Source organism: Haplochromis burtoni, unplaced genomic scaffold (assembly GCF_018398535.1).
Source record: "Haplochromis burtoni strain Fernald_Lab_line unplaced genomic scaffold, NCSU_Asbu1 Contig_185, whole genome shotgun sequence".
NCBI lineage: Eukaryota > Metazoa > Chordata > Actinopteri > Cichliformes > Cichlidae > Haplochromis > Haplochromis burtoni.
The window spans coordinates 815,494-840,777 of NW_024582546.1; the positions used below are offsets into that span (position 1 = coordinate 815,494).

Here is a 25,284-nt window from a genome sequence, read left to right on the forward strand (position 1 = left end):
CCACTTCACTTGTGCCGGGTAATACAGTCAGAACATCTGTGGGCTTTACACATTTTACTAAATATTTGTGCAGCCTAGGTGGATTATGTTTATTTTTATTTTTTTTTTCCCCATATTGGCATGATGGTGTCACGCAGTTCCTTCATATTTTCGGTTGCACATCCATAATGGGAATCTTCCACCATAAAGGTGGTCTATTGGATTGAGATCTAATCAATTCTGAAGCTATTTGAGTCAAGTGAACTCATTCTCATATTCAAAGAAACCAGCCTGACATGATTTTAACTTTTTGGTACGTTATCTAGCTGGTAGCAGATAGATTGTGGTCATAAATGGATGGACATGGTCTCCAACATTACTCAGGTAGGCTATGGGATTTAACAATGTTCAGTTGGTACTAATGGGCCCCAGGTGTGCCAAGAAAATATCCCCCAACACATTACATCACCAACACCAGCCTGAACCATTAATACAGCACAGGATGAACATTACTTCCATGCTTTCATGTTTTTTATGCAAATTCTGAGCCTGCCATCCAAGCAGCAGAAATCGAGCCAGCACAAACTGTATCCTCAGATTCTCGGTCTGCTGCTGAGGCTCACCCGCTTCACTGTTTGACAGAGAAGCTCTTGTAAGATGGTGGCTTGAGTTACTGTTGCCTTCCTATCAGTGCAAAGCAGTTTGGCCATTCACCTTTGACCTCTGGGATTAACAAGGCATTGCCACTCACTGACTATTTCCTCTTTTTCGTAAACCCTAGAGACCCTTGCAGATCAACAGTTTCTGAAATACTCAGACCAGTTTATCTGGTATTAACAACCATGCCACGTTGGCACTCCTCCTTTAACTTCAGATTCTCAGTTTGAACTTCAAAAAGTTGTTTTGAACATGACTAAGTATATGGAGCTCCCATGTGACTGATTAGATTTTTGTGCTAATGAGCAGTTGAACAGGTCCTTGTCAGATTTAAAAACCTCAGTGGTCTGTCAGTGTATGTATATGCTTCCAGTGCAAAATTAAAAACACACACACACAGATGCACAAGCACCGGATGCTCAGATGCTCTCATTAGCATGCTCACACTTATCTCACAGAAAGCTTGCCAGGTGGGAAGCTACATGCATAACACACACACACACACAGACATTGCAGAGCAGAAGAACAGGGTGGAGAGGGGGAAAAGAGGGAGAAGAGAGAAAATGCAGAGGTAGCATTTGGGGCTGAGAAAGAAAGAGAGGAAAGAGTGAGGAAAAAGATAAACAGCAGTGTGTAGAGGCAAAGAGAAGTAAAGAAAAAAAGGGCAAAAGGCCCATGGACATCCAGAGTTCTCTTCTGCTTGTTTTCTTTTTTCTTTCTCAGCAGGTGATCCAGGTGATTGATATATGCTTTTTTTTTCTGCTCATTCTGTTGGTTTTTGTCTTTTGCCCTTCTCCCCCGTCCCTCTTCTCAGCTGTTTCTCTTTCCCTCTTTCTTTCTCCCCTTCAAGTCTGTCCCGTATTCAGTAAGTGAAAATAAAATAAACAATAAAAGGTGAATCAAATGGACCATTATGGCAAGGCTGGGATGGTCAATTTGGTAAAGTAAATCCGTTGGGCATCTTTCTTTGCCTTTAGACAACAATTCTGATGCAAAAGAGCCAAACGGGACAAAAAAAAAAAAAAAAAAAGGCCCATGGACAGAGCTTCTTCAAACAATTTTGACGTATGTGGGTTCGGTGAACAGCTACACATGCTCTTTTAATTCCAGTATCAGCGAGATTCCTGCTCTTTCTATCCTGTCTGACAGCTCATTCATCTCCCTGAGCTCTTAGCTTGGGGAGAGCCTCTGCACCGAGGCCTTGTCTCTCCCATCAGCTCTTTATATTTTCTATAAAGATGGATTCCGTACAATGCTCATGAATGGCACTTTGTAGAAGCAAAATACGCTCTTTCAGATAAAATATGCCCAAGAACGGCATGCTAGAAACTCAAAGACAGCAAAAAAAAAGATACTTTGCAGTTGCATCAAAAGCAAAGGTTCAGTCTTTGAGTATATAATGGAAAGATTCAAATGGCTTTCCTCTAACCGAGAATATCTGTCATTCACTCGTCTATTTCTTTACACCTCTTTGCCTTTTGAGTGTTCGTACTGCTACATCATTCTTTGTTACTGCAACAATTGGCCACTAGGTGGAGATATTCATTCAGTGAAACTAGCTCTGCAGAGAACGGCAAATTGGGAGTGTGGCACTGTTCCCGTATTGATAATGCAGGCCCTGGTCTTCAAAGCAGGGGGTCTTTCGATTGGATTAACAGCTGCAGGAAATGCATCAGCTGTGACATGTTTGCTGCTGCTCATATGTTTTTTGTTCAGCACTTTCATGAGAATACACTGCAGGAAATCCATTTTATTACTTTAGGTTTTATAGATTTTCACTAACAAAATGGAAAAATGGACTTTATATTTCACAGTGCGTGTGTGTGTGTGTGTGTGTGTGTGTGTGTGTGTGTGTGTGTGTGTGTGTGTGTGTGTGTGCAGGTTCCGGCTATGGGCAGTAGACAACACGGGGCGCCGTTCAACTCCAAGTGAAGTCACCATCAAAACTCCATGTCCAACTGTGGATGACGTCAAAGCACAAGGTGAGGGGAAAAGACTGTACATCATTATTTGTGTAGTAAATATGATTGTTATATGATGTCAGAAAAATTCGGGGGGAAAAATTTATATTTGGTGCAATTTTTTTTCATTTGTTTTTTTTATTTACCGGACAGACATTTGCTCTTTCTATTTGCAGACATGTCTCAAAACCGCACAAAACAGATGTTAGATGAGTTCATCGAGCGAGTCATAAAGACACAGGCAGATAGTTTTCCTCTCTGGAGTAGAACTGTTTATGGACACTGTACACTAAGATCTCACGAGAATATTGGTTATAAAGTGTGCTATTTCATGTCAGAAATTAACGAGCTGAAATCATTTGTCACCCTGTGCACTAGTGAAGCTTCATACCAAAGACTTTATAGATCCTGCTGCTGAGTTGGAGACAGGGGGGTAGACATTTGGGTAGTGTCACAGTTTTCACCTTTTTGCCACTACAATTGAAGTATGGCTTTAATTAAAGGCCCTGGCCAAAAGTACCTTGACTGTCTTTTTTTCTGCCCTAGTACCATATTTCCTGGTGCTAAGGGTGGGCTGATTAAAAAAGTTACGCAAAAGCTGTTTCAGTGATAGGTGTGGGATATTTCTTCATTCCTAAATTAAGCAGGCAAATATTCAAGAGTTCATTTCAAGTGATGAATGATCATGGGATCCTTTTCATGGTGAAGAAAAACCCTTTTCCAACGGTCCCCAGAGGGGGAAACACTCCCCCTGTAAGGTAGCTATCCGTTATTGAAGTCTACCATAAAGAGGCTTTGTGGACGACGCTTTGACAGAAGGTTCAACCTCATGAACAGAAAGGCCAGGTTAGAGACTAACTCTCAAACAGCATTCTTTGGACGGATGAAAGTAACATCAACCTGTCACAGAAGGACAGGAGTAACAAAAAATGGAGAAGGCTTGGAACAGCTCATGATCTGAACACAGTGAAGCCTGTGTGATGCATGGGCATGAGTGGTTTCAAATTGTACTTGGGTCACTAATGTTTATTAATGATGTGACAGAAGACAGAAGCAGCCAGATGAATTCTGAAGTGTACTGTGATCCATCCAGCCATCCATTCTCTTCCGCTTAAACAATTTAGGGTCGCAGGCACCCTGAAGCCTATCCCAGCTACCGCAGGGTGACAGGCAGGGTACACGCTGGTCTGATGCAGGGCCAAGCAGAACTTGCAAACTTGATATTGTCTACAATAGTGGACAAAGGCCTGAAAAATCAGGCTAAACAGGAATAAGCCACGTGGTCAGTCAGGTTGAATTTCACTAGCAGAGAAAAAAACCAAAGGGAGTAAGACACATCACAAACATCTGCAGACTTCAAGCCATCATTACATGGAAGGACTTCAGCAAAATATTAAAGTTCAATAATGATTTTTTAAAATTTGTCCAATTCCTATTTGAACCCTATTAAGGGGCTACTTAATTTACTGTGCTTGACTGTGAAAACAATTTCCAATGTAATTGTCTAATTGTATAAGAAAAGATGTGCCACTTAATGCAGTTGGTTTTAATTACTGGAAATCTACGCATGGTGTGACATGCAGTACATGCCATGTAGTTGCTTTTACTGATTTTCTTGGCATTGTCACTTCCGAGAGGACTTACACTCCAAGGTTTTAGTTTCTTCAGTGAATTCTTCAACTTCGTTGTTGATGATTTATCCCTTTTAAAATGATCGGTAATGGTAGTGAGACCAAAATATTCATGTAAAATGACATCTGCTTTATTCATCTGAAATTGGAGCTGCAGAAGAAACAGGAAAGAACACATCTTCTCCACTTATGAGGCCATTATATTTAACAGTGCCCAATAACTGAGGGGAAAAAACTGCAATATGTCCAACATCTTTGTCAACATCAAAGAATCTCTTCCAATGACCCCAAAAACAAACGCATATTACAGTTACTGTGTCGCTGATCCTCCATCCACAAACATGTGACCTCTGACATTGCTGGGAAGAAAGGGGTGCTGATCACTATCCAGTAACCAACATCCTAATTTGGGATTAGACTTCTTAATATTATTTCTTTATTACTCTGCCTCGCCCATACCTTAGCAACTGACATGATTCCACATGGATTCCTGTCGTGTCCTACAGTAATTGAAATTAAGAATGCATTCGTCAGGATCACTGTTAACAACATTGTTTAAAATGGATGCAAAAACAGATAAGACCTGCCCCAGACAAACATTCTTCTCTCGCTATGAGCGATCTGCCCCGTCTGTCTACAGAAAGCGTGACTGAGTGTGAACTCAGCGAAGCTCCCCACCCAAACCTCAACAGCGTATCCAAAACAGCAGCGAGGCTAGCATGGATTCAGGAGAAAGATGACTTTGTCATTGGAACATCTTGCCTGGATCATTTAATATCAAGTAGCCCCAGTCAGCCTGTTCATTAAACATAAAAAGGGTTTGAACTGATCGCCGGTATTGTTCTTTATTGTTGGGCATAGTTAACACTCGTTTCCTGCTCCTATTAAAGCTGCAAGTTAACCCCCGATTGTCTATATACTTTCAGAAATTGCAGATAAGATATATAACCTGTTTAACGGCTACACCAGTGGGAAGGAGCAACAGACAGCTTACAACACTCTGATGGACCTGGGCGCTCCTACACTGCACCGTGTGCTTTACCACTACAACCAGCGCTACGAGAGCTTTGGTGAATTCACCTGGAGGTGTGAGGACGAGTTGGGACCCAGGTACGGTTATTTGACAGTTTCTTTTCTTCCTTAACGAGTCAACAAGAACAAAAGATGCCACACTGGAAAATGCATGTTTATTGAACACCACAGGCAGTTTAGTTTTACCCACGCTGGAAACGACAGGAAAAAGTGACTTTTCTGCCAGACAATTGGGACTCAGCTTGTATTTCAAACGTGCCCACATCTCTGACGTGTAACCTCAGATCAGAAAAATGCATTCCTTCTAGCAAATTGATCATCAACTTTAACTTGATCGCCAATTTATCAGCAGAACCCAACAATATACAAAGCCCTGTAGGTCTGTCTTGAGTCAGACTTTTACAGAATACCAAAAGCCTTAATAACGTGTAGACTGCGTTCACTGTAATCAGTCTTCCAGATATGCGTGTGTGTGGGAGTGTGTGTAATCCATTCATGAGTTGCCCTCCCACCAACAAAGTGCAATCTGTCATACTGAGCTTGTGCAATTGACACTGACATCTTCAAACAATAACAGTGTGAGACTGAAGAAAGTGGCAACTAGACAAGAGTCTGGATTGGATCACAGTTTGTCAGAACAACACTTTAAAGTGCAATTTGAGCAGATAGGCCTTTCATAATCGAAACATTCACCAGCAATCCTGTAAAACCCAGAAGGCTAGGACTGAATCACAAGACATAGATGTGCTCTATTAGTGATTACTGCACCCCCAACAGCTTATAGGAATTTGTTCCCACTCTGACACAGATCTAGATCAGGTGCGATGAATAAATCAACAAATTGTGTCATATATAAACATGTGTATTATAATACACATGTCTACATATCCCAAGATTACACCAATAGTACATTAGTAACTAGTTCATTGAATGAGTACTGTGCGTATCCGGAGCTTGATCTTTTTTTTTTTACCAGTGTAATGTAGGAATGCCTCAGTTGACATTGAAATATACAGAGGGCTAATCTCTGGAGCTGAAAAAGTAAGCTAGCTGCCACTTGACGTTGGCGAGTCAATCCCCTTAGACTAGGGTAGCCAACTCCCTGAAAAATAAATAAGGGACACCTCGACCCAGTTGTCTTCACCCTTCCCAGTGTGGTGAATTTTCTAGCTCTTTTTTTGTGTGTGAAATTATTTTTTTTAACCATTTGACTTGAAGTTGATTTAAGTAGATGCATATTCTATTCTTTGTGATATGAACACATGTGAAACAAATGATCATTTAGCCATTTATTTTTAGCTCAAAATGACAACATTAACACATAAAACAGGTCTCTTTCTTAAACAGAAGCCTGTCATGCTTAACTTTTGAGAATATAAGTAAATCTTTCTTTAAAAGAACTCTGTCCTGCTTAACTTAAAATAATAGAAAACAATAGAAAGAAAAATATTCTTGTAACAGTGCACATTTAGTGCATTTAGTACAATTGGCTTCAGTTGAGGTATTATTTCAGCTTTTCTAATGCTAATCAGCTGCTCCTGTTTGTAAACCCGCTTGTTCCCATGATTACGCATCATAACTCATCATCATTATTCATCTATGTATTACTTTTATGTATTAGTCATCTATTTGTTGTAATCATCTATCCTTGCAGTTGTTTATTACACAAAATAAATTATATTATCACACTTCTGGCCACATAGCGCTGATATTCACTGCACATGCCCATATTAACTTTTTCCAGCCAGGTGTTTTCCTTTTCCCATTCTTCCCTTTCTCTGAGGGGAACAAACATTGCTGCTCTAATGCTGGGCTCACACTGTGCGATTTTTGGCCCATTTTGAGCCGATTTTTGAGTCGTGCGACCGATTTGGTGATCGGCCCGATTTTGGCCTTCATCGTGCATCGTGTAGTATACGTGGGGTAACGAGAAGCGATTAACACCTCGAGCAGCTCCCGATCATCAATCGCTCGTGAGGGTGTCACCACAGCCGCTCACACTGCTCACGTGCAAACACGTAAACGTCGGTGAAAAAGACGGAGCAGCACGGCTGTGCAGCGTGTGATCTGGACACAAGCGATGGAGGCACAACTTGTAGAACTTTGGAAAGCTCATCCGAGCCTTTTCCATGTGGCCTCACAAAATTATCACGACCACAACAACCGTGAAAATAGTTGGATCTACATGCTGCTCAATCACAGCTGCCTGATCATGTTTTTCATTAGCAATTTAGCAAAGTTGATGGTGGTGGTGTGTCTGTGTGAGTGAAAGACAGAGAGAGCGAGCGACAGATTTTCTGTTATAACCTTCATTTTATGGACGCACAGTGTGAGCACTCAGGTCGCATCAGAGCATCGGGCGGTATAGTGTGAGACCTGCATCGTGACCTACCAACTTCTAACCCCTGCGAGTCAATCGTGCAGTTTGAGCAGGAGCTGAATAACGTGACTGAAAAAATCGCACAGTGTCTGCCCAGCTTTAGGTGTACTGTCGTCCGAGACTTGCACCGCAGTGTCGGCGTTTGTTTCCCTGTTGGCCATGCTTCTTGTTGTGGTCATCTGTTGTCTTCCGGTATTTTCTCCGTCAAGCGACCTTTCCTCGACCAATGAGATGAGCGGTAATCTGAATTGTCATACTCGAATTGTCATAAGTGTGCTGTCAGCTCATTGGTCACAAAGCAGGAGAGGGGCTGGGAATTATGTTTTCAAACAAAGCGTTAATTCCATTAAAAGTTATAGACTACTTTTGATTCTCACTGTATTACGGGACAAAGTGCGTCCCTTATTAGCTCAATACGGGACGTGTGCTTTTGTTTCGAAATACGGGACGATTCCGTATTTTAAGGGACGGTTGGCAACCCTACCTTAGACTATGTTAAAACTGAAAACTTTCCAACACTTTCCTACAAATAAATGTTATAGTCTTTATGGATTCTTCCCTCCCTTCAAAACAACTCTGAGTGAGGTGATTTATTTATTTTTTGTGCAACTCCTTGAGTTAGCTTGTGTTAGCTAATGTTAGCTAAATGATGCTATGTTGTCCAGAACGGGCTAACGTTAGCCTACACATTGTCTTTGCATTTAACTGCTCTCTGGAAAAAACATCTCATCTTTGGTACCGTAGCTGTGTTTTTTGCCCAACATGCGCTGCAAGCAATTTCTTTTGCACTGCACTTACATTTGGCCTGAGCATCTATTCCCACAACAATCCGCACAAGTTGTCTGACGTGATCTGTTCTTGTGCATAACAACAGTTACAGCTTGAACAGAAAACAGCTCTAAATAAAACCAAAACTGTGCTTCGTACACTTTTCGGTGCAAGCGCTAATTTGTTCCACTGTTATTACAAACACATTTATAGGGTCTCCATTATATCAGCTCTTTCAAAAGCTCAGCACACTGTTGTTTCGACTCTCAAAGGTGGGCAGATGTGCCGCTCACAGTTTCCAAAGCGCTGTCTCTGATTGCAAAGCGGTTGTTTGTGTGAATTAGAGTTACGGGAGAAAGTCAGTCAAACTGACTGGGAAGCCGAGTGCTTTTAACCTCTGTTACATCACCGGGGCCATTTAGTAACTCGCAACCATGGAGGGCCCCAAATTTCCGCCCAAACTACGTATAAGTACCCATAATGTAAAACTGTAGCTTAATGTTTTATAAACAGAGCCATGTGTCTGAAATAAAACCTACTTATAAACAGCAGTCTGTGTTACACGCTTTCGCTTTGGCAGGTGAAACTGATTAGCAAAGGCTCCCTTAATTCTGTGTTTCTCCCTCTGTCTGTGGGCTCCCCCGCCCTAAATGAAAGGTTGGTTTTAATAGGGACCATGCTGGAAAGAGTTGATGTAATTGAGGGAGTTGCTTCTGAAGTGTTCCATTAAAATACACTTACATTAACAGCCTCCCAATTTAGTTAAAGGGAGGGGTGATTAATGTTAATAAAGGCACCTCAGAGCTGGAAAAGTGGCAGAGAAGTGCATTTGAGGTGAGAGCTGGCAACAGCGGAAGGAAGTATAAACATGTTTTGTTTAGCCAAGTCATCAAATGAACATTAGACTTTCCTATGTATCTACTTTAGAGTGAGGAAAGACCTGAGCTGTATGCTGTCTATTGTTACCAGGCGAGCGTGCAGGCAGCGAGGTTAATGGCCTCACAGCTCCGCCGCCGTGTGTCTGAGTGTGCTGACAGGCTTCCCTGTGGCGTCAAGCAGTTTGTTTCTCTGACGTTATTTGACCGTTGGGGAAAACAAATGCAGCAGATAAATGGCCGCACCTATGCCAGGACAAAAATACTACTGATATCATTTTTAAGAAACCAAAATAACCGTCATGCATATTTCTGGCTTTTCAGGCATCCTGTGTTGATGTTGGCCCGATGCTGCAAAAACATCTCAGATCATGATGATCATTGTCATTCAGCTGAACCGGGAAAACATTTTTCTAATCTAGACTAGACTCATTATGGACATATTAGGATAAAGATTGTATTTCTGTTTAATTCCAGACAGAATTTTTAATCTGTGGCTTACTGCATATTTTTCTAAGCAGATGACTGTAGAAATAAAAAAGCTAAAAAAAAAACCTAAACTAAACATTAGGGTTGGGGCAGAGCTGCTACTACTGCTTTGATGAAACTGTCTCTTTGTTCTGATTGTTCTCCTTGCATTTCGTTTGCTTTTTACAGAAAAGTAAACTTGGAAGTCACAAAATCCAGAAAAAAGCAGCTGTTTACAGGTTCTAGTAACTGCACCCGCATACTTTCTATTAAGTAGTGCTTCAGTATTACTGTATAGGGGAAACAGCACTCGCCACAATGGAACTTGAAGTCCTATTGAAAACAACGTGTTCCTTTTGTAAACATCGGTTCCCAGTGGAGTCAAAAAGAGGACTAAAGCACCAGGGCCTGCCTTGTAATTAGTAAGTCAATACCGTACAAGAGTGCAGTTTGGTTTCACAGTCAGATTTATCTCTCGCTCATCACGTTAGGTTTCAAAACATCAAGACGGCAACTGCAAAAATGCTGCTGGGCTTCAACGTTGGACTTTACTAACCAATTAGTGGCATCGCTGTGGCTACATTCAGCTCTTGGTGCCACATTTGATGGAAATGAAAATAGTAATCAATAGTCAAAGTGAAAAAATGATGCAGCAGCCTAGTCAATTTTGCTGAAATTTCATTACAGCAATTCAAAATGGTAATCAGTTAGCCTGACAATACTGGGGCATGCTTCTAATTAGACAGTGGATGGTGTCCCGAGGGATCTCCTACCAGATGTTGACCAGGGCATCACAGACCTCTTTGACAGTCCGAGGTGCAGCCTGGTGGCATCGGATAGACTAAACCATAATGTGCCAGTGGTACGAGCGTGGGAGCCAGTCAGTGGTATCAATTCCGTCTTCCTGGGAACTGCCTGAATACTTACCATATGAAGCCAGGCATTGTTGTGCTCCAGGAGGAACCCAGGACCCACTGCACCAGTGTAGGGTTTGACAGAAGATCCTGGTACCTAATGGCAGTCATGGTGTCGTTGTCTAGCCTGTAGAGGTCTGTGTGTCCCTCCATGGATTTACCTCCTCCAGACTACGCCGGGCAAGGAGCTCAGGGCCCACTAAAGGACATCAGGCACTCAGGCCACCCTCAAGAAGTCTGTTTCTGATTGTTTGGTCAGACACATTCACACCAGTGTCCTGCTAGAGGTCATTTTGTAGCTCTGGCAGTGCTCATCCTCTTCCTCATTGCACAAAGGAGCAGATACCAGTCCTGCTGATGAGTTAAAGACTTTAGAGTAGAGTACCCTAGAGTAACTGCCTGTCTCCTGGAATCTCCCCCATGGTCTTGAGACTGTGCTGGGAAAAACATAAAACCTTTTGGCAATGGCATGTGTTGGACTACCTGGACAAATTGCAATCTGTGCAACCTCTGCAGGGTCCAAGTATCGCCTCATGCTACCAGTAGTGGCGTTGCCCCTAACCAAATGCAAAACTAGCAAAAATTCAGTCAGAATAGACGGGGAGGAAAAAAATGTCAGCAAGCCTCCACCTCTAAAAGCTTTCATTTTGGGGCTGTCTCATTGTTGCCGCTCTAGTGCACCTGTTGTTAATTATATTAACATTAAAGCAGCTGAAACTGATACTTGAACTGGATACACTCTAAAGCGACAACATCCCAGAAATGTGTTCCTTCTATTTATTTATTTGTTTTTTGAGCACCTATGTGTCTGCCTCATAGAATGGCATTGTATTGCTTATATTCTAACTAATATTGGGACGTTTTACAGTAAAAAAGCTGTAAAATGCCAGAATAATTGGCATAGCTAACACTGTATGCATTGACCTGGTACTTGGTAAGAAATTGGTAGGCGGCATTTCTCATAAACATCCATGAAATTAGTCCTTGCTGTCCTAAAGCCTTGCTGTAAGTCTCTTTAGTTGTGGTTTGTTCTTAAATCAGCAGTTTTGTGGTACTTGAGAGACAATATAGCTCTCCCATCCAAACACCTCAGGTCTGTTGTGCTGCTGAGAGTAAACAGCAGGGTGGACACAAACTCACACACACTCAGACCACAAATGCATACCCACGCACATTTTCATCTTCCCAGATCAGTTCGACTTGTTATGAAGAGAATTCCCCAGTTTCCCTGTCACAAACAATGAGGACAGAATAAACGAGATTTTCATTAGCTAGTCAAAATACAGATAACAAGAGCCCCGCTCCGGCTCTGACTCAATGTAAACTCGTATCAGCCAAGTAAGCAATATCTGGAAACAAATGAATGAACAAATGTGGCTTTATCTTTCTTGTGGCGGCAGATATTCAGATCTGCTGTTTTTAGAAACGTATCGGATCTCACTGACGAGAACCTTTGGCATTCTCCACGGGACATTTGTGTTGCCTTTTTCATGCAACATTGCGTGATGCTTTAACTCAAACCATAAACTCACCGAAAGACTGTCTCTCCAAGGCTCGACAATTCTCCTCCCAAGGGCCAGACCTTGTCATCGCCGGGGGAGCACCCGTCACGTTAGGCTATTGACTTCGAAACGCTAGATGTTTTGGCTTGGCTGAAAAGAAAGGAATCCTCGATCCTTCCGTCCCGACCGTGTCCTTGGTTGGACTCGGTGCCCTTTGATGAACTGAAAAATATTTGATCCTTTTTGTTGAGTTTCTTTCTGTTTTTCCTTGACAGTCTCTCTAATCAGAGCGCTTGCGATAATAAGTATTGTTATAGTTGGAATTTCTCTCAGGAAATCATAATCATAATCACCGCAGACTGTTTACTTTGCTCGCTGACTTTTTATAGTTGAGACAAGGATGAAAATACACACACACTTGAAGCAGAAGTGCCTTTTTGCTGTTTGTCTGCTGGTGATTTATTGGTTTCTGTGATACTGAAGAATGAACAGAAATATAGAAATATTTACACACCCTGGTATAGACTTTTAATAGAAAATTGCATTATCAGTATCAGTGCACATTGTTATGAGTTTGCTTACCAATTACATGAACCTTATCAGCAGCATCAGAGGCAACCCAGGGGGCCATTGACTGGTTCCTCTGCAGTTAGAGTATTTTTAGCAGTTTGTGCGTTTTCACCTTTTTTTCCCATTTGTAGCCTGCTCACATTGTAATACGTGATACTGTAATTAATAAAAAATAGACCATTATGTTCTCTAAATGTATAATGTATACTGATGGTGTTCAGTATTAAAGATAAAAAGCTCTGACAGATCAGTGAGAAAGCATTTTTGTTCCATGTGTACATTCGATTTCAAATGTGCCGCGTTACTTCACTGACTTCGTTTATTAAATTATAGTTGCAATTATATCCTGTTACAAAGGCTCTTCAGTTACCTTCAGGCCAGCCAAAGAGAAAGGAGAAAAAACATTCAACTAATGCACTTGCTACAATCAGCTGTTTTCAGAGTTTTGAAGTGGTCTCCAGCTTTTGGGTAGAGATGATATGGACAGGGCTTTTATTTTTGTTGCACAAAAGAACAAGAATAAAGCGGGACTGAAGCAGTGCAGGATCATCTAGACAGAGAATGGAACAACAGGTAGCCACCATCCAAAGAAGAGCTTTCAGTGTCTTTTAAGAAGCCCGGAGATGATTTCCTGAAGACTACTTCAAGAAACGTCCAAAGAGAGTTCAGACTGTGTCGAAGGATAAACGTGGTCATATGAAATATTAACTTAGATTAGAATTGTGTAAACTCAAGATGCTCTATTTCCACATATGTTTGCAAATGCTTTCATAAATCGCTAATTCCCATTTTACAAGAAATCTTTATAGAAATGAGGGGTTGCAACACTTTTTCAAGTTTGCTGCTTGATAGTTAGATATCATTTAAAGCCTAAATCTATGAGAATTGACTTTAAAAAGTATGAATTAGCCCCAAAAAGGTCAAAAACCTTATCTGACCTAAATTTGGTCTTCGCAGTCTTTTGCAAGTCCAGTTGACGTCACGCAGGGCTGCTACTATTATGACTCACTGGACCATTCTGTCTCCTTGTACCTGTGGCTCTATGATGTGTGCTGGATTTCCCTCTGTGTCAGATCAGTGATTCATGAACATGGCTTTTTTTATTTATTTATTTTATTTTATTGTGGAAGAAGTTGCAGGGAGGCATTTCTGGAAAGTGGGGCCAATTCTAAGGAAAGATGGTGTTGGTGTCAATAACCTCTTTTGTTTTTGTGTTTTGTGGGTTTTTTATGCACTGTGTGTGTGTGTGTGTGTGTGTGTGTGTGTGTGTGTGTGTGTGTGTGTGTGTGTGTGTGTGTGTGTGTGTGTATACCAGCACCCAATGGCACACAGTTGCAGCATAGTTCAGGTCTTTTGTGCTGAATGTTTTCCTTTAAACGCATCAGGATGGATAACCGCTGTGTTGACAGTCAGACTGTGGGGCAAGACTCTTCATCGCAAAACTGCTGAAAAGTGCTGGGCTTAAGCCGGAGAGCGAGCTCTCATCACCAGCATCTATCCCACAGAAAAGAAAAGTCAGGTCAGTTTGAAAGTTTGAGGCTTGTGATGAAAAAGCACAATGTGTATGGACATTACAGGACTCCCAGGGAGCAATTAAGCTCTGGCTAATTCTATTAAAAAAGGTGATCTTTGGGACAGATTTTAAAATTTTTCGTTATTTCTGCTATGCCCTTTGACGCCTTTCAACCCCAATCCCAGTACTGGTTTTTAGTCCCCTCCGCCTCACCCTTTTCACAATAAAAGACTTACAAATATTAGGCCAGTGGCTAATTCGTGTATGTCTGTATGCCTGCTTGGATATGCACGGTCAAAACCACACAAATGTTTGGGGTTTGCATCGGTTTTTTGCAGCTCTCACGTTGTATTGTGGAAACCATTTTCCATCCCTATAGATGCACAAGAGTTTATGGTGACAGCCGTTGCTATTTGGAACCTGTGGAATGTTCCTCAGCTTTCCTGAAAAATGAAAGCACAACAAACCACATTTATGAATATTGAAATAAATATCCCCTATTTCCCCAGACCACTGACATGTGTGTCAAAATATTGGGAATATAAAGAGGTTTCAGAAAAACTTTATGAATGGCAGTCTAACTGCGGACTACCAGCACAACACAGAGCTGCCTGTCTACTGAGAGGCAGTGCAACAAGGCTGGCATCATTAAAGTAACAATTTCTCTGCAGCTGCAGACAACATCACTAAGGCTGTCCACATTAGGCTTTAAAGACAGTCCAGCAGTGTATACAAAGTATAAGTGCAACATGTTGCTTCTCATGTATCTTTACATGTGAAGTGATTTGCAAAATCTGCCAAAAATAACACAGACACTGATGGTGTCTTGCCCGTTTGAAGGGAGCTGTGGTGTAAAGAGAGCACTGCTTTTCCAGAAATAACATGAACACACACACACTAGGAAATAGGGTGATGAGCTGTATGTTTACAGAACAGCAGTTAATGCGGTGTTGGCATGAGATGGGAGATGAAATGCAGCAGAATCCACAGGCCACCGCATCGGTATTATTGCAGCGTGCGAATCCATTCAAAACAGCAGTGAACTGCAGCTTAACAGCAAAATCAAACGGTGAAAAAAAGCACTTGTGGGTTATCATTTGAATGGGAGTTTGACAAGTGGATATTAGCTTGCCGCAGAGACTGGAGGAAAAAAGTCACAAATAAAAAAACATTTTTCTTGTTTGCTCCTAATGGTTGGTTTTATTCAAAGTTGAAATCCAGATCAGACTACAAATTCTATCCAAACTGAGCATCGTATAAAACCAAATGTTCCAGGTACCCCAGGAAACGGGCACGTGGAGGTTTACCAGGCTGAAGCCCAAAGCAGAATCTCATTGCTGAAGAACGGGCAGGGTTCAGAGGTCATGTGATCAAGGCCTTCGCCTTCTGCCATGATCACGTTTAACAACAACAACAACATCGATCTTGTCATTGAAGAGACTTTCATTGTTTGACTATAATATTATAGACTAATATTTGTGGAAAATAAATAAAAAATTGCAAAATAGGCAAATTAGTTATTGTCAGGCAATCATTAATGTTCTCTCAGGTCTTGGTAATCAGGGAACAAAGAACATGATCATTAAAAATGACACAACAACAGCTACCTTTGTTTTGATAAGACTTTTCTAAGGCTTCGTTACCAACTATGAACACTTTTTACAACATAAAAAGCATTAAAAACTTCAAGATAAAGCATTAAAAACTGAGCATTACCTGTACAAATGAAAGCACCATTAGGCTACATGCACTTATTGGTGCATGGGTCAGTAGGTAGCAGTGTGTGGCACACCTCAGCCACATCTAGATGTTTTCACGAAGGGTAAAGAAAAGCGTTGTTCATCACGTTAGTAGAAAGTAGGAAATTTGACCCAGATGGCAGTTAACTTTTGTTTACATGGGACCTTTGATTTACTGCAAATAGATATGTTTATCTTTAAAGTGAGACCAGGTAACTTCTCGAAGAACAAAGAGCACATTCTTCCTCTCACTAATGAAACGCTGAAACCACGAACACATCATTAATCTTTTCAGGACTTTCACTGCCTTAATTGGTCTGGTGGAACCAGCTCATGCTAGCTAATGTTAGCGAACTTTAGAACTGTACAACAGTGGCACTAACATAACAAAGTGTGCTTTTTTTGCTTGATGATTCCTGTCATGTTTCCTTTGGTCCTACACGCCACCTCTGCCGATTTCTTAGATACCACAAAAATTGAATAATTTAATCCAACTTAATCAACTTTGCACAAAAGTAATTTGCACTGAAACATCTGCATTGACCACTGCACCTCTAGACAGAAACCACCCCTACTGCTCATTCCGTTGCTCCTTGGACTCTAGCATGAACTCGTGTATAAATTGTCAGTGCTCAAACTGTCTGTCTGTGTCGCTCTTGTACTGTGTATTTATATTATTCATATGGTTATTTTATTACATAGTTTCTTAAAATATGCTAGCATATATGCACTTTTACGATATGATAATAAAGGCTTTTATTATGCTTTCACTCTGCCTCCAGCAAAGGCCTGGGCTGAACCAGGGTCTGTGTGCAGCCCGAGTCCACCATATCCTGGTGTATACCCCCTTAGCACCTTAGTGGCACGCTGTACGTCCCTCTGAGACTGATGGAGGGTGTTGAAGGGCCAGCACCACAGAACACCTGTCCCACTTCCATCCGTGGGCACTTTCACCTCCAGCACTCCTGCCCTGACACTGGTGTGGCTCCCAGTGAGTAAGGAGCAGTGTCCATGGGCGCTGGGAAAACAACACACTACTCACAGCCAAATTACTCAATGCTGGTGGGTGCTGCTCTGCAGCAGCAGGCCATGGTGGTCATGGGGCCCAGAGCTGCATTTGAGTAGTAGGGACCAGTCGACTTACCACTGCCAGTTACAGCTGCCTCCCAGACTCTTTTGGCCAATAGGTGATCCTCTGACCGCATCACAGTGACGTCCAGGCCGGCCGGCCGGCAGCAGCAGGCCCACTCTGTGATGTCTCCTGGAGGTCCCTCCACAAACTGCTCGAGAGCAATCATATCCAGCAGCCGAGGCTCTCCCTTTGGCGTCACCTAGCCGCCACATTGTGCTGGCGTCTGGCGTAGGCGAAGGGCCAATCCCCCGGCACAATCTTATCTCCCCAGAAATTATGGCACGGGTCTTCACGGGGTGAGCCCCAGCCGATCCACCTGGGCCTCCCCACACAGCAAAGGGAGTTGCCACAGAGACGACTCCTCAGCAGGCCACTGCTACACCACACCCTAGGGGTCATCTCCTTCCATCCAGTGGAGCGTCCTGCAGCTGATCGAGTTGTTGTTGCTGCACCACCGCCTGCTCCCAATACAGGGTGGCCAACTGTGCCACCATTTTCACCAGTTCCACTATTGTCTGTGTTGGTCATGGGTCCACTCTCCCACTGCTGTGTTTCAGCACCACTGGAACAAAAGGACCCAAAGCACACAGCATTGCAGGTCCAGTGATCTTTATTTCCAGTGTTTTCGTGCTTTTCTAGGAGCAGCTTTCCAGCTGCCTTCTTCACTCCACACCACACACCACTCCTGTCAGATCCTGGCAACCTACTGAAACAGGGAAGCCATGATCAGGTGATGAAGAGCAGCTGTGTGGGTCAGCCTCCCCTGACACCACACCCTGAATCCACTGCTCCACCCGTCCCCTGCAGCTGAGCCACAAACCACACCCTGTCACAGCTTGCAAATCAATATTAGACTGGACATAAGAGCAGTGACAGAAGCAAGGAAGAGAGAAAGCATCATGAGCAGTTTTTCTGCTATGTCAACAGTGTCTGGCTGATGGCTCATGTCGATTCATCCTTAATTTTTTAACTTGGCAACAAAGGTTTCCTGAGATTCTTTTCAGTGGTGAAGTCTTATAGGCACATATCCAGCTTAACTTTTTCTTCTTGCACTCCATACTTGAGCAGCTTTATATGATCCACAATGCAAAATAATCCTTATTTATTTCACCTTACTTCTGACTGGTTGTCTCTTTGTACACTCTCTAAGTGTGCTTGTTCATCACACTGACTGCAGCTCTCATGTGTCAGCAGTTCAGTTCAATTTTCAACTCAGCTTTATTTATATAGCACCAAATCACAACAGTAATCACCTCAAGGTACTTTATGTTGTAAGGTAAAGCCCCTGCAATAATAGTATAGTTCACTAGTGTAATGCACGTCCAGCAGACTTGTGATTTGGTATAATGGGACCGTCTGCCATGGAAGTGGTTCCTTGGCTAAAGAATGAGCAGAAACTGTGCGTGGAATGAACAAAATCTTCTCCCGCTGCCATTTTCTGACCTTAGACAAACACTTGACAAGGTTTCACTTCAGCAGCCAAACGGGCTGATCAGGCTTAATGGTTATTTATTGCACTGTGTCCCAATGAGATGTATTTATGTGAACTCTGCGCATCATGTTACTTGTGAAGATGATTATTCAGCTGGCCTGGTTTGGTCAAAGGACAAGATCGAGCATTTCATAGTCTCTCCTCGGTCTCTTGACGGTATTAGAGCAGTCCATCAACTGCATTTCTTCAACAGGACCGGTGCTTTAGTTACCCCTTATTTCTTCATTCATTCATTTTTCCACAGTTTTACCATCATCGGTTCAGACCTTCAGAAGCCGCTGTGTGCTTTGGGTCAGATCTGGAATGTGTCGGTAACAGTGCACCTTACCCTGTGTGCTGCTTCAGACAGGAAGCAGGAGTGGATGACTTTGGTTTTAGGTTCTGTGATACAGTGATGTCACTCTACAATAACAGCAAAGCCACACTGTGATTTATGGACTGCAGACAGTCAAATGCATCTCATGGCGATTGAACATCAACACTAAGGTTCCACTTCCCTTCAGCTCCTTGGCAGCAAGCTGTTCCCACAATTCTGGTTGCTGACTATCTTCTTGACTTTGTAAAAAACCCTTGAAAACGACCAAAGACTGGGCCGCCTCGAGCGCTGGTTGAATGCTGCTGCAGTAATCTGTTGAAAACAATTTCAGGCAGTATCAATCAGCCCCAATATTAAAATCAGTAACAGGTGAAGAAAATGACTCTAATTTCATTACAAGCACTGCTCTGCTGGGAAACCTTGGCTCTTGGCATACATGCGGATGTTGCTTTGACACAAACCGCCTCCCTAAAAATTGTTGCGAAACCAAGAACATGCTTCTCCCCATAGTAACGATTCTCCCCAAAGGGAGAACGATGACCTGTGCAAAACCATCCATGTTAGTCTCAAAAACCATGACAAGACCCCAGTATGTTGGTTCAGTCCTGAAACTCCCCAAATCCAAATCTGACTGAGCATCTGCAGGATCTGCTGAACGAGTCTGGTCCGTTGAGACCTTTCCCCCAAGATGCAGAATCCGGTGCACCATAGGACACCTTAACCCTGGACAGTATTAGGCAGGTGTCTAACAGTCCTGTGCCCGACCTCTGTAATTATAGGTTGGTTTTCCTCACCTGTGTCCTTTGTAGACTTGGAGATGTCTTCAAACATCACTGAGTGAGAGTAGTGTATGCTTATTTATTTTTAATGTGACTGACCTACACAGTTCATTACCAGTTGACAAATACAAATATCTCAAATAAAGTCTAAACTTTCATTTAGTTGAAAATACAGCTGCTCGTATTATTTCCAGAACTGGATCCACTGAACATATAACACCTGTTCTTAAACAGCTTCCAGTTCACCTCCGTGTCAATTTCAAGATCCTGCTTCTCACTTTCAAAGCGCTTCATAACCTCGCTCCTCCATATTTACCTGATCTTCTCCATGCATACTCACCCCATCGTACACTCCGCTCTTCTTCAGCTTCCCTCTTGTCTGTTCCACCTGCTCGCCTGACTACCACGGGACTCAGAGCCTTTAGTAGCTCCGCCCCGAGACTTTGGATGCACTTCCACCAGATCTCTGGACCACAAACTCTCTCACCACTTTTAAATCACGTCTCAAAACCCATCTATTCAGAATTGCATACAGCTGATCTGTCTGCATTAGTCCATTTTTACCTGCCTCAGCTTTTATACTTTTATGCTTGTGTGGTTTTGTTTTGTTTGTTTGTTTGTTTTTTACTTTATGTCTAAATTTTATTTTGCCATGTTTATTAGATTTTATTGCTGCTATTGTTCTTGTTTTATCGTAAGGTGACCTTGAGGGTATTAAAGGCGCCTATAAATAAAATGTATTATTATTATTATTATTGTAAAATAAATATTCATATACAGTGTATTTTATCTGATTTTCTTTCCAGCCCTAACATTTTGGAGTAAAGCTTTTAGCATTTTAAAGGCTAGCATGCTACCACCACTTAGTGCTACAAGCCCTCATAAAACTTCCTAAATCAGCTAACATTTCTGATTTTCTGATCTGACCATCAGTTTAGGAATCATCATTCATCTGTTTGTCATTCTAAATATGCCAGTAAGAAGCTCCATAAGTTCAACAATACTTGGTTCATTTAAATTTTGCTGATTTTTGTTGTTTTGAGGTGGAAAATGAAAAAAAAACGATATTAAAAACCGACTAACTGGATTGCAGTCTTGTGGCTCCATGTTTTTAGTGATGCATCCGTCACATGCAGGCTACTGACATATGTCAAGTATATACTTTTTGTGTCCATGTCTTGAAATCATCCACAACCACACTTTAATCCTTTATCGTCTTTGTCCCAACAGGAAGGCTGGCCTCATCCTCTCGCAGCTTGATGAGCTCTCCCCATGGTGTAAGGGTCTCCTTCAAGAGCCAAAGATCGGTCTTCGCAGGATGTCCCTCAAGTTCCTGTCCTGTCGTTACACAGACACCAAAGTCTTTGGGCTTAACTGGTCAGACATGGGCCAGGACGTACAAAAGGCATGTGATGAGCAGACGCTCACTGTCATGTATAACGACTACGGCGAGCCCAGGGAGCTCTGAAGGTTTCAGATTTGATTTAGACGACAACAGTTTACTATTGCAAATTGCAGTATTTGTATTTGTTGTCTCAAATGCTCCACATTATTTGAAAAAGCCATTAACTTTTTTAACTTAAATGGCTCCTGAACTAAACATATTTCATGTATTACGGTATCCAGTGGTCTCTAAAGTCAGCTCTAAAAATCAGCTAAGAAAAAGGTCCTAAATGAATCCACGTCTCTTTGCTGTCCTTAGACCTGAAAGACTTTAAGTTAGTGAACATAATGCAGTCGTTGATGCTTTCACCAGAAGCATCTTTCTTCTTGAAGTTGATCAGTTCTCACTGGTCATTCTTCACTGCATATAAGACTATGTTGTAATAAGTATTTTCTTTACTATACATTGTGATCTTATGGCCTGAAGCATCATTTTAGGTGAAGCGAATAATTTAGCATCAACACAAGCTTTATATTCAAATCAAGGCCGGTGTGTTTAACTTAGTGGGCATCAAAATCCACACAACTCCAGCTCTCAAATCCAACTAACCCCACAGTTATCCAGATTGAATCATTTGAGTGTAGGATGTCAGGCGATGGTGTAAATGATACTTACTTGTGTTTTGTTTGATCATGGCTCATAGATATGGAATTATGAAAGACGATTTGTTTTTTGATCATTTCAAATCTGTGAAACAGAAGGAAAGTGATTTTTTTCTCTTTAAAGCATTAATTTGATCCACAGTTTCATTCTGATTGGACATTTTCAGATTTAAACAGCTGCTTTGTGCCTACTTAAATCCAAAAGTACCCAAATCTTTAAATGTTTTGGGAAAACACAGGAAAGTTGTCCGCCAACCATCGGTGGCTACAGGAAGCCTAGATGCAATTACTTGATTCTTGGACCTGATTTGTGATCTGGAGTCAACTTCATATGAAGTTTACATATAAAGTTGGCTTAAAAGAGTCTGTCCAGTTCACTGTAGCCTCACCTTCACTGGCACATTCCAGCAACAGTTATAAATGAATATTTTTCTGCTTCAGTTTTTAGTGGTTTTCATCCAAATGTATTATGAATGAATGCAGCACCTGCAGCAGGTGAACAGTTGTGCTAGACATCAAGTATCTGATGACGTGAATAGTTCTGGTATTGGCTGCTTAGCTGCGTGTAGTTCCTTATTCATCGGGGGCATTCTGCTTTTAGCTGCTACTCCTCCATGTATGTATTTTGGATGAAGTCAGCGTCACAGTATGTAGTTACAGACCTTTTGTCTGTTTTCTCATCTTTCCAACATGCCGAAGAGTTCAAGACATGCAATATACTTCAGGATGTGTCATACATGATACTGGGAAAAGGCAGTACCTTATAAAGTTCTGTTTCTATAACAAAGAAAGATTGCATGTAGGCAAATAGAGATTTACTAGAAAAGCAAAACTTAGAAAGGTTAATTATGTAGATAATAGTCGGAATTATTTTAGTAGTATAGACATTCAAGAGAAAGCCCTGTACATAACATTCAAAGTTTTAGTGATATAACCTGCTCAATGTAGTGTTATTTGCATTTAAGCTGTAGTACAGAAGGTGTAACAAGCATCAAAAACACATGATTTAAAATCTGTACAAATCCAATAAAAACTGTCAAAACTATCCTTCTTCATTGTTTTCAAGTTTGAATGTGATTTAATCCAGTGAATACTTTCAAAATGATCATTCTGTACTTAAGCTGTAGTTTAACAGCAGTTTAATCATCTTAATTTTACGTGCACTAATCCGGTGTGTTTCTTGCCAGCTTATTCTTATTTTATTTGAATTGACTCATGTTATTATAATATGGTATTTTGGTTTGTATTGTATTAACTGCTGCTAGTAAGTTATAAATTAATAGTTTATTAAACTTTAGCAAATAGTTCTTTAAGTGTTAACGGGCAAAACGAATACTTAAATACTTATTCTGTGCTGATTTTGTGCTTCTGGTGACTTTCCATATTTGTAGCTAATCACCTAATTGTGAGGGTGAATGAATAGCGTCTAGTTACAAGTTACAAATGCCAACTCTCACATTAATGTTTTATTATTACTCACTACTTTAATGATAACCCAGACGGCTAATATTAGTCATTGATAAAAGTTAACCAGCTAACATTAACAGGTGGTCCAGATTGAACATTTATGATAATTCATTAATAATTTAATGTTTCAAAACAACAGTTTTATTGACGAAATCTTTAAAAAGATGTGTTCATCTTTAAGACACTGAACCATGGTTCTTGTACTACTGTTGACATGTCCAGGTACTAGTGAGGGGACGAGCTGTGTGGCTAACAGTAACACTGTATGAAGTTCTGTCCTAACTGCTCTGTTAGTATCAGTACTGCTGTGAATGACTTCATCTGATAGTCATTTTTAGTATCAGCCAACATCATATTTTTTTTAGAATTTTGTTATCAAAAGGTACCATTAAGTGTCAGTTCTAGTGAAATATCTATAACTTTGTCTGTTAACAGGAAAAAGCTACTAGCTACAGTTTTATCCTCTATTAATTTGCCATTTATTAATTCCAGTTATTTTTAGGTGTTACTGTTACTTTAACTGTAGTGGCCAAGTCAAAGGTTGATGTCAAAGAAAAAGATATAAACGAGCAGGTGATTTTTAACAGTTCTCGTATGTGAATACTAAAATGAGCGCTTGTAGATTTTTGTATAGGCAGCAAATTATTTCAGAAATGCTTCACGTTAGAGCACAGTACGGTGTTTGACTTCTGTATATAAATGTACACCAATTGGTATTTTACATTTACACGTGCTTTACTAGATCCAATGATGTACTGTAATATCTGCTGTGTATCTCAGTCTCTGCACATTAACACACTGATGCCTGTTGCAAAACGACGAGCATACGGTTCTTAATCTTCTGTGATCTGTAGATGATACCTGGAATTCAGCTGAACTTCTGCGCTGAGCTAAACTGAAAACGAAATAACCAACAAAATAAAAAAAGATATGGGGACCCATTTGAGCATTTCAGAAACATGAAACAACCATCTACTATCTGCATGCTATATTGTGTGTGGCATCATAAAGTCGACTTTTTCACTTTGATCTTTGCTACTTCTGAGAACAATAAAAGAATATACTACAAAAAGTGGCTGTGTAGATATTTTTCAGAGCTTACTAAAGAGATTTTGCATGTGCACACTGATTGAAATTCATATAATTACTTGCAAGTTGTTCTCAGCAAGTGCTCACAAACTGTTATATAAACTGTTGGAGCTACTTAACTATTCAGAGTTTTTGGAGCCAGACATTTGGACAAAAGGGTGAAAATTCAATTTATCAGCTAAAGCTAGCAAGCTAGGCTATCTAGCAGCATTACCGCACTGTACATGTGCATTGCAGAGAGAACTAGCTAATTATCAACAGACTAATAAAATCCTGGAATTCCACTCACCAAACAGAAAACATGCCTCTTACACAGGCAGAACCATACAACAAGAAATATAAATGCTACAATAGCATAAACACAATGAAGGTGTCCAGTTGAATACTTGGATTAGTGAAAGTGAAGCTGCCTGTGTTGTTTGTCAATCAATTAGGATGAGTTATAAAAAAAATCTCTTTATGCTGTTACGAAGTATGAAATTATCCATAGAGCCCAACACTGCTGTTGAACCAGGCTGTAAATATGCTTCCCAGTGGTGTAAAGTTGGGTGGGGAGCCAACCTTAAGTAGAAGGACTTAAGTAGTAGAACTGTAGATTTAAATTTTTCATGTATTATGTTATGTTTGTTAGCTTAGCTGAATAGCACTAAAGGTTTCTATTTGTGGTCAGAGCATCTCATCAATACAACATGTAATTGACAGAATACAAGTCCACAGTTGTAAGGGTCAATATAAAGTTGCTATTTATTTCATAGAATATAAAGTACAGTTTTGTAAAATATGACAAACAAGCATGATTATACTTACTATAGATCCAATATAGTACTGGGGTAGTTTATTATTTCTAGATAATGGACACCAAAAGCTGTCTGACGTAAACACATGCAAGCAGATGTCTGTGCTGAGTGGATGATGTGACCAGGTTTCCCAAAGAAGTCTCCCTCTTTTTGCTTTTCAGTATTCATCTTCATGTG

General features: G+C 41.1%; 1 protein-coding gene across 8 annotated transcripts in view; it reads left to right on the forward strand.

Moving 5' to 3' along the window:
• The window catches only part of astn1 (astrotactin 1), a 487,501-nt gene extending 463,208 nt beyond the window's left edge, over positions 1-24,293 (forward strand). For all 8 annotated transcript variants that reach the window (XM_005936984.3, XM_005936986.3, XM_042225858.1 and 5 more), the window contains 3 exons: positions 2,518-2,618; positions 5,155-5,338; positions 20,939-24,293. In XM_005936984.3, the coding sequence (XP_005937046.1) occupies positions 2,518-2,618; positions 5,155-5,338; positions 20,939-21,176 (523 nt within the window). In that variant the 3' untranslated portion in view covers positions 21,177-24,293. The remainder of the gene's footprint in view (positions 1-2,517; positions 2,619-5,154; positions 5,339-20,938) is intronic.
• The last annotated feature ends 991 nt before the right edge of the window (positions 24,294-25,284 follow it).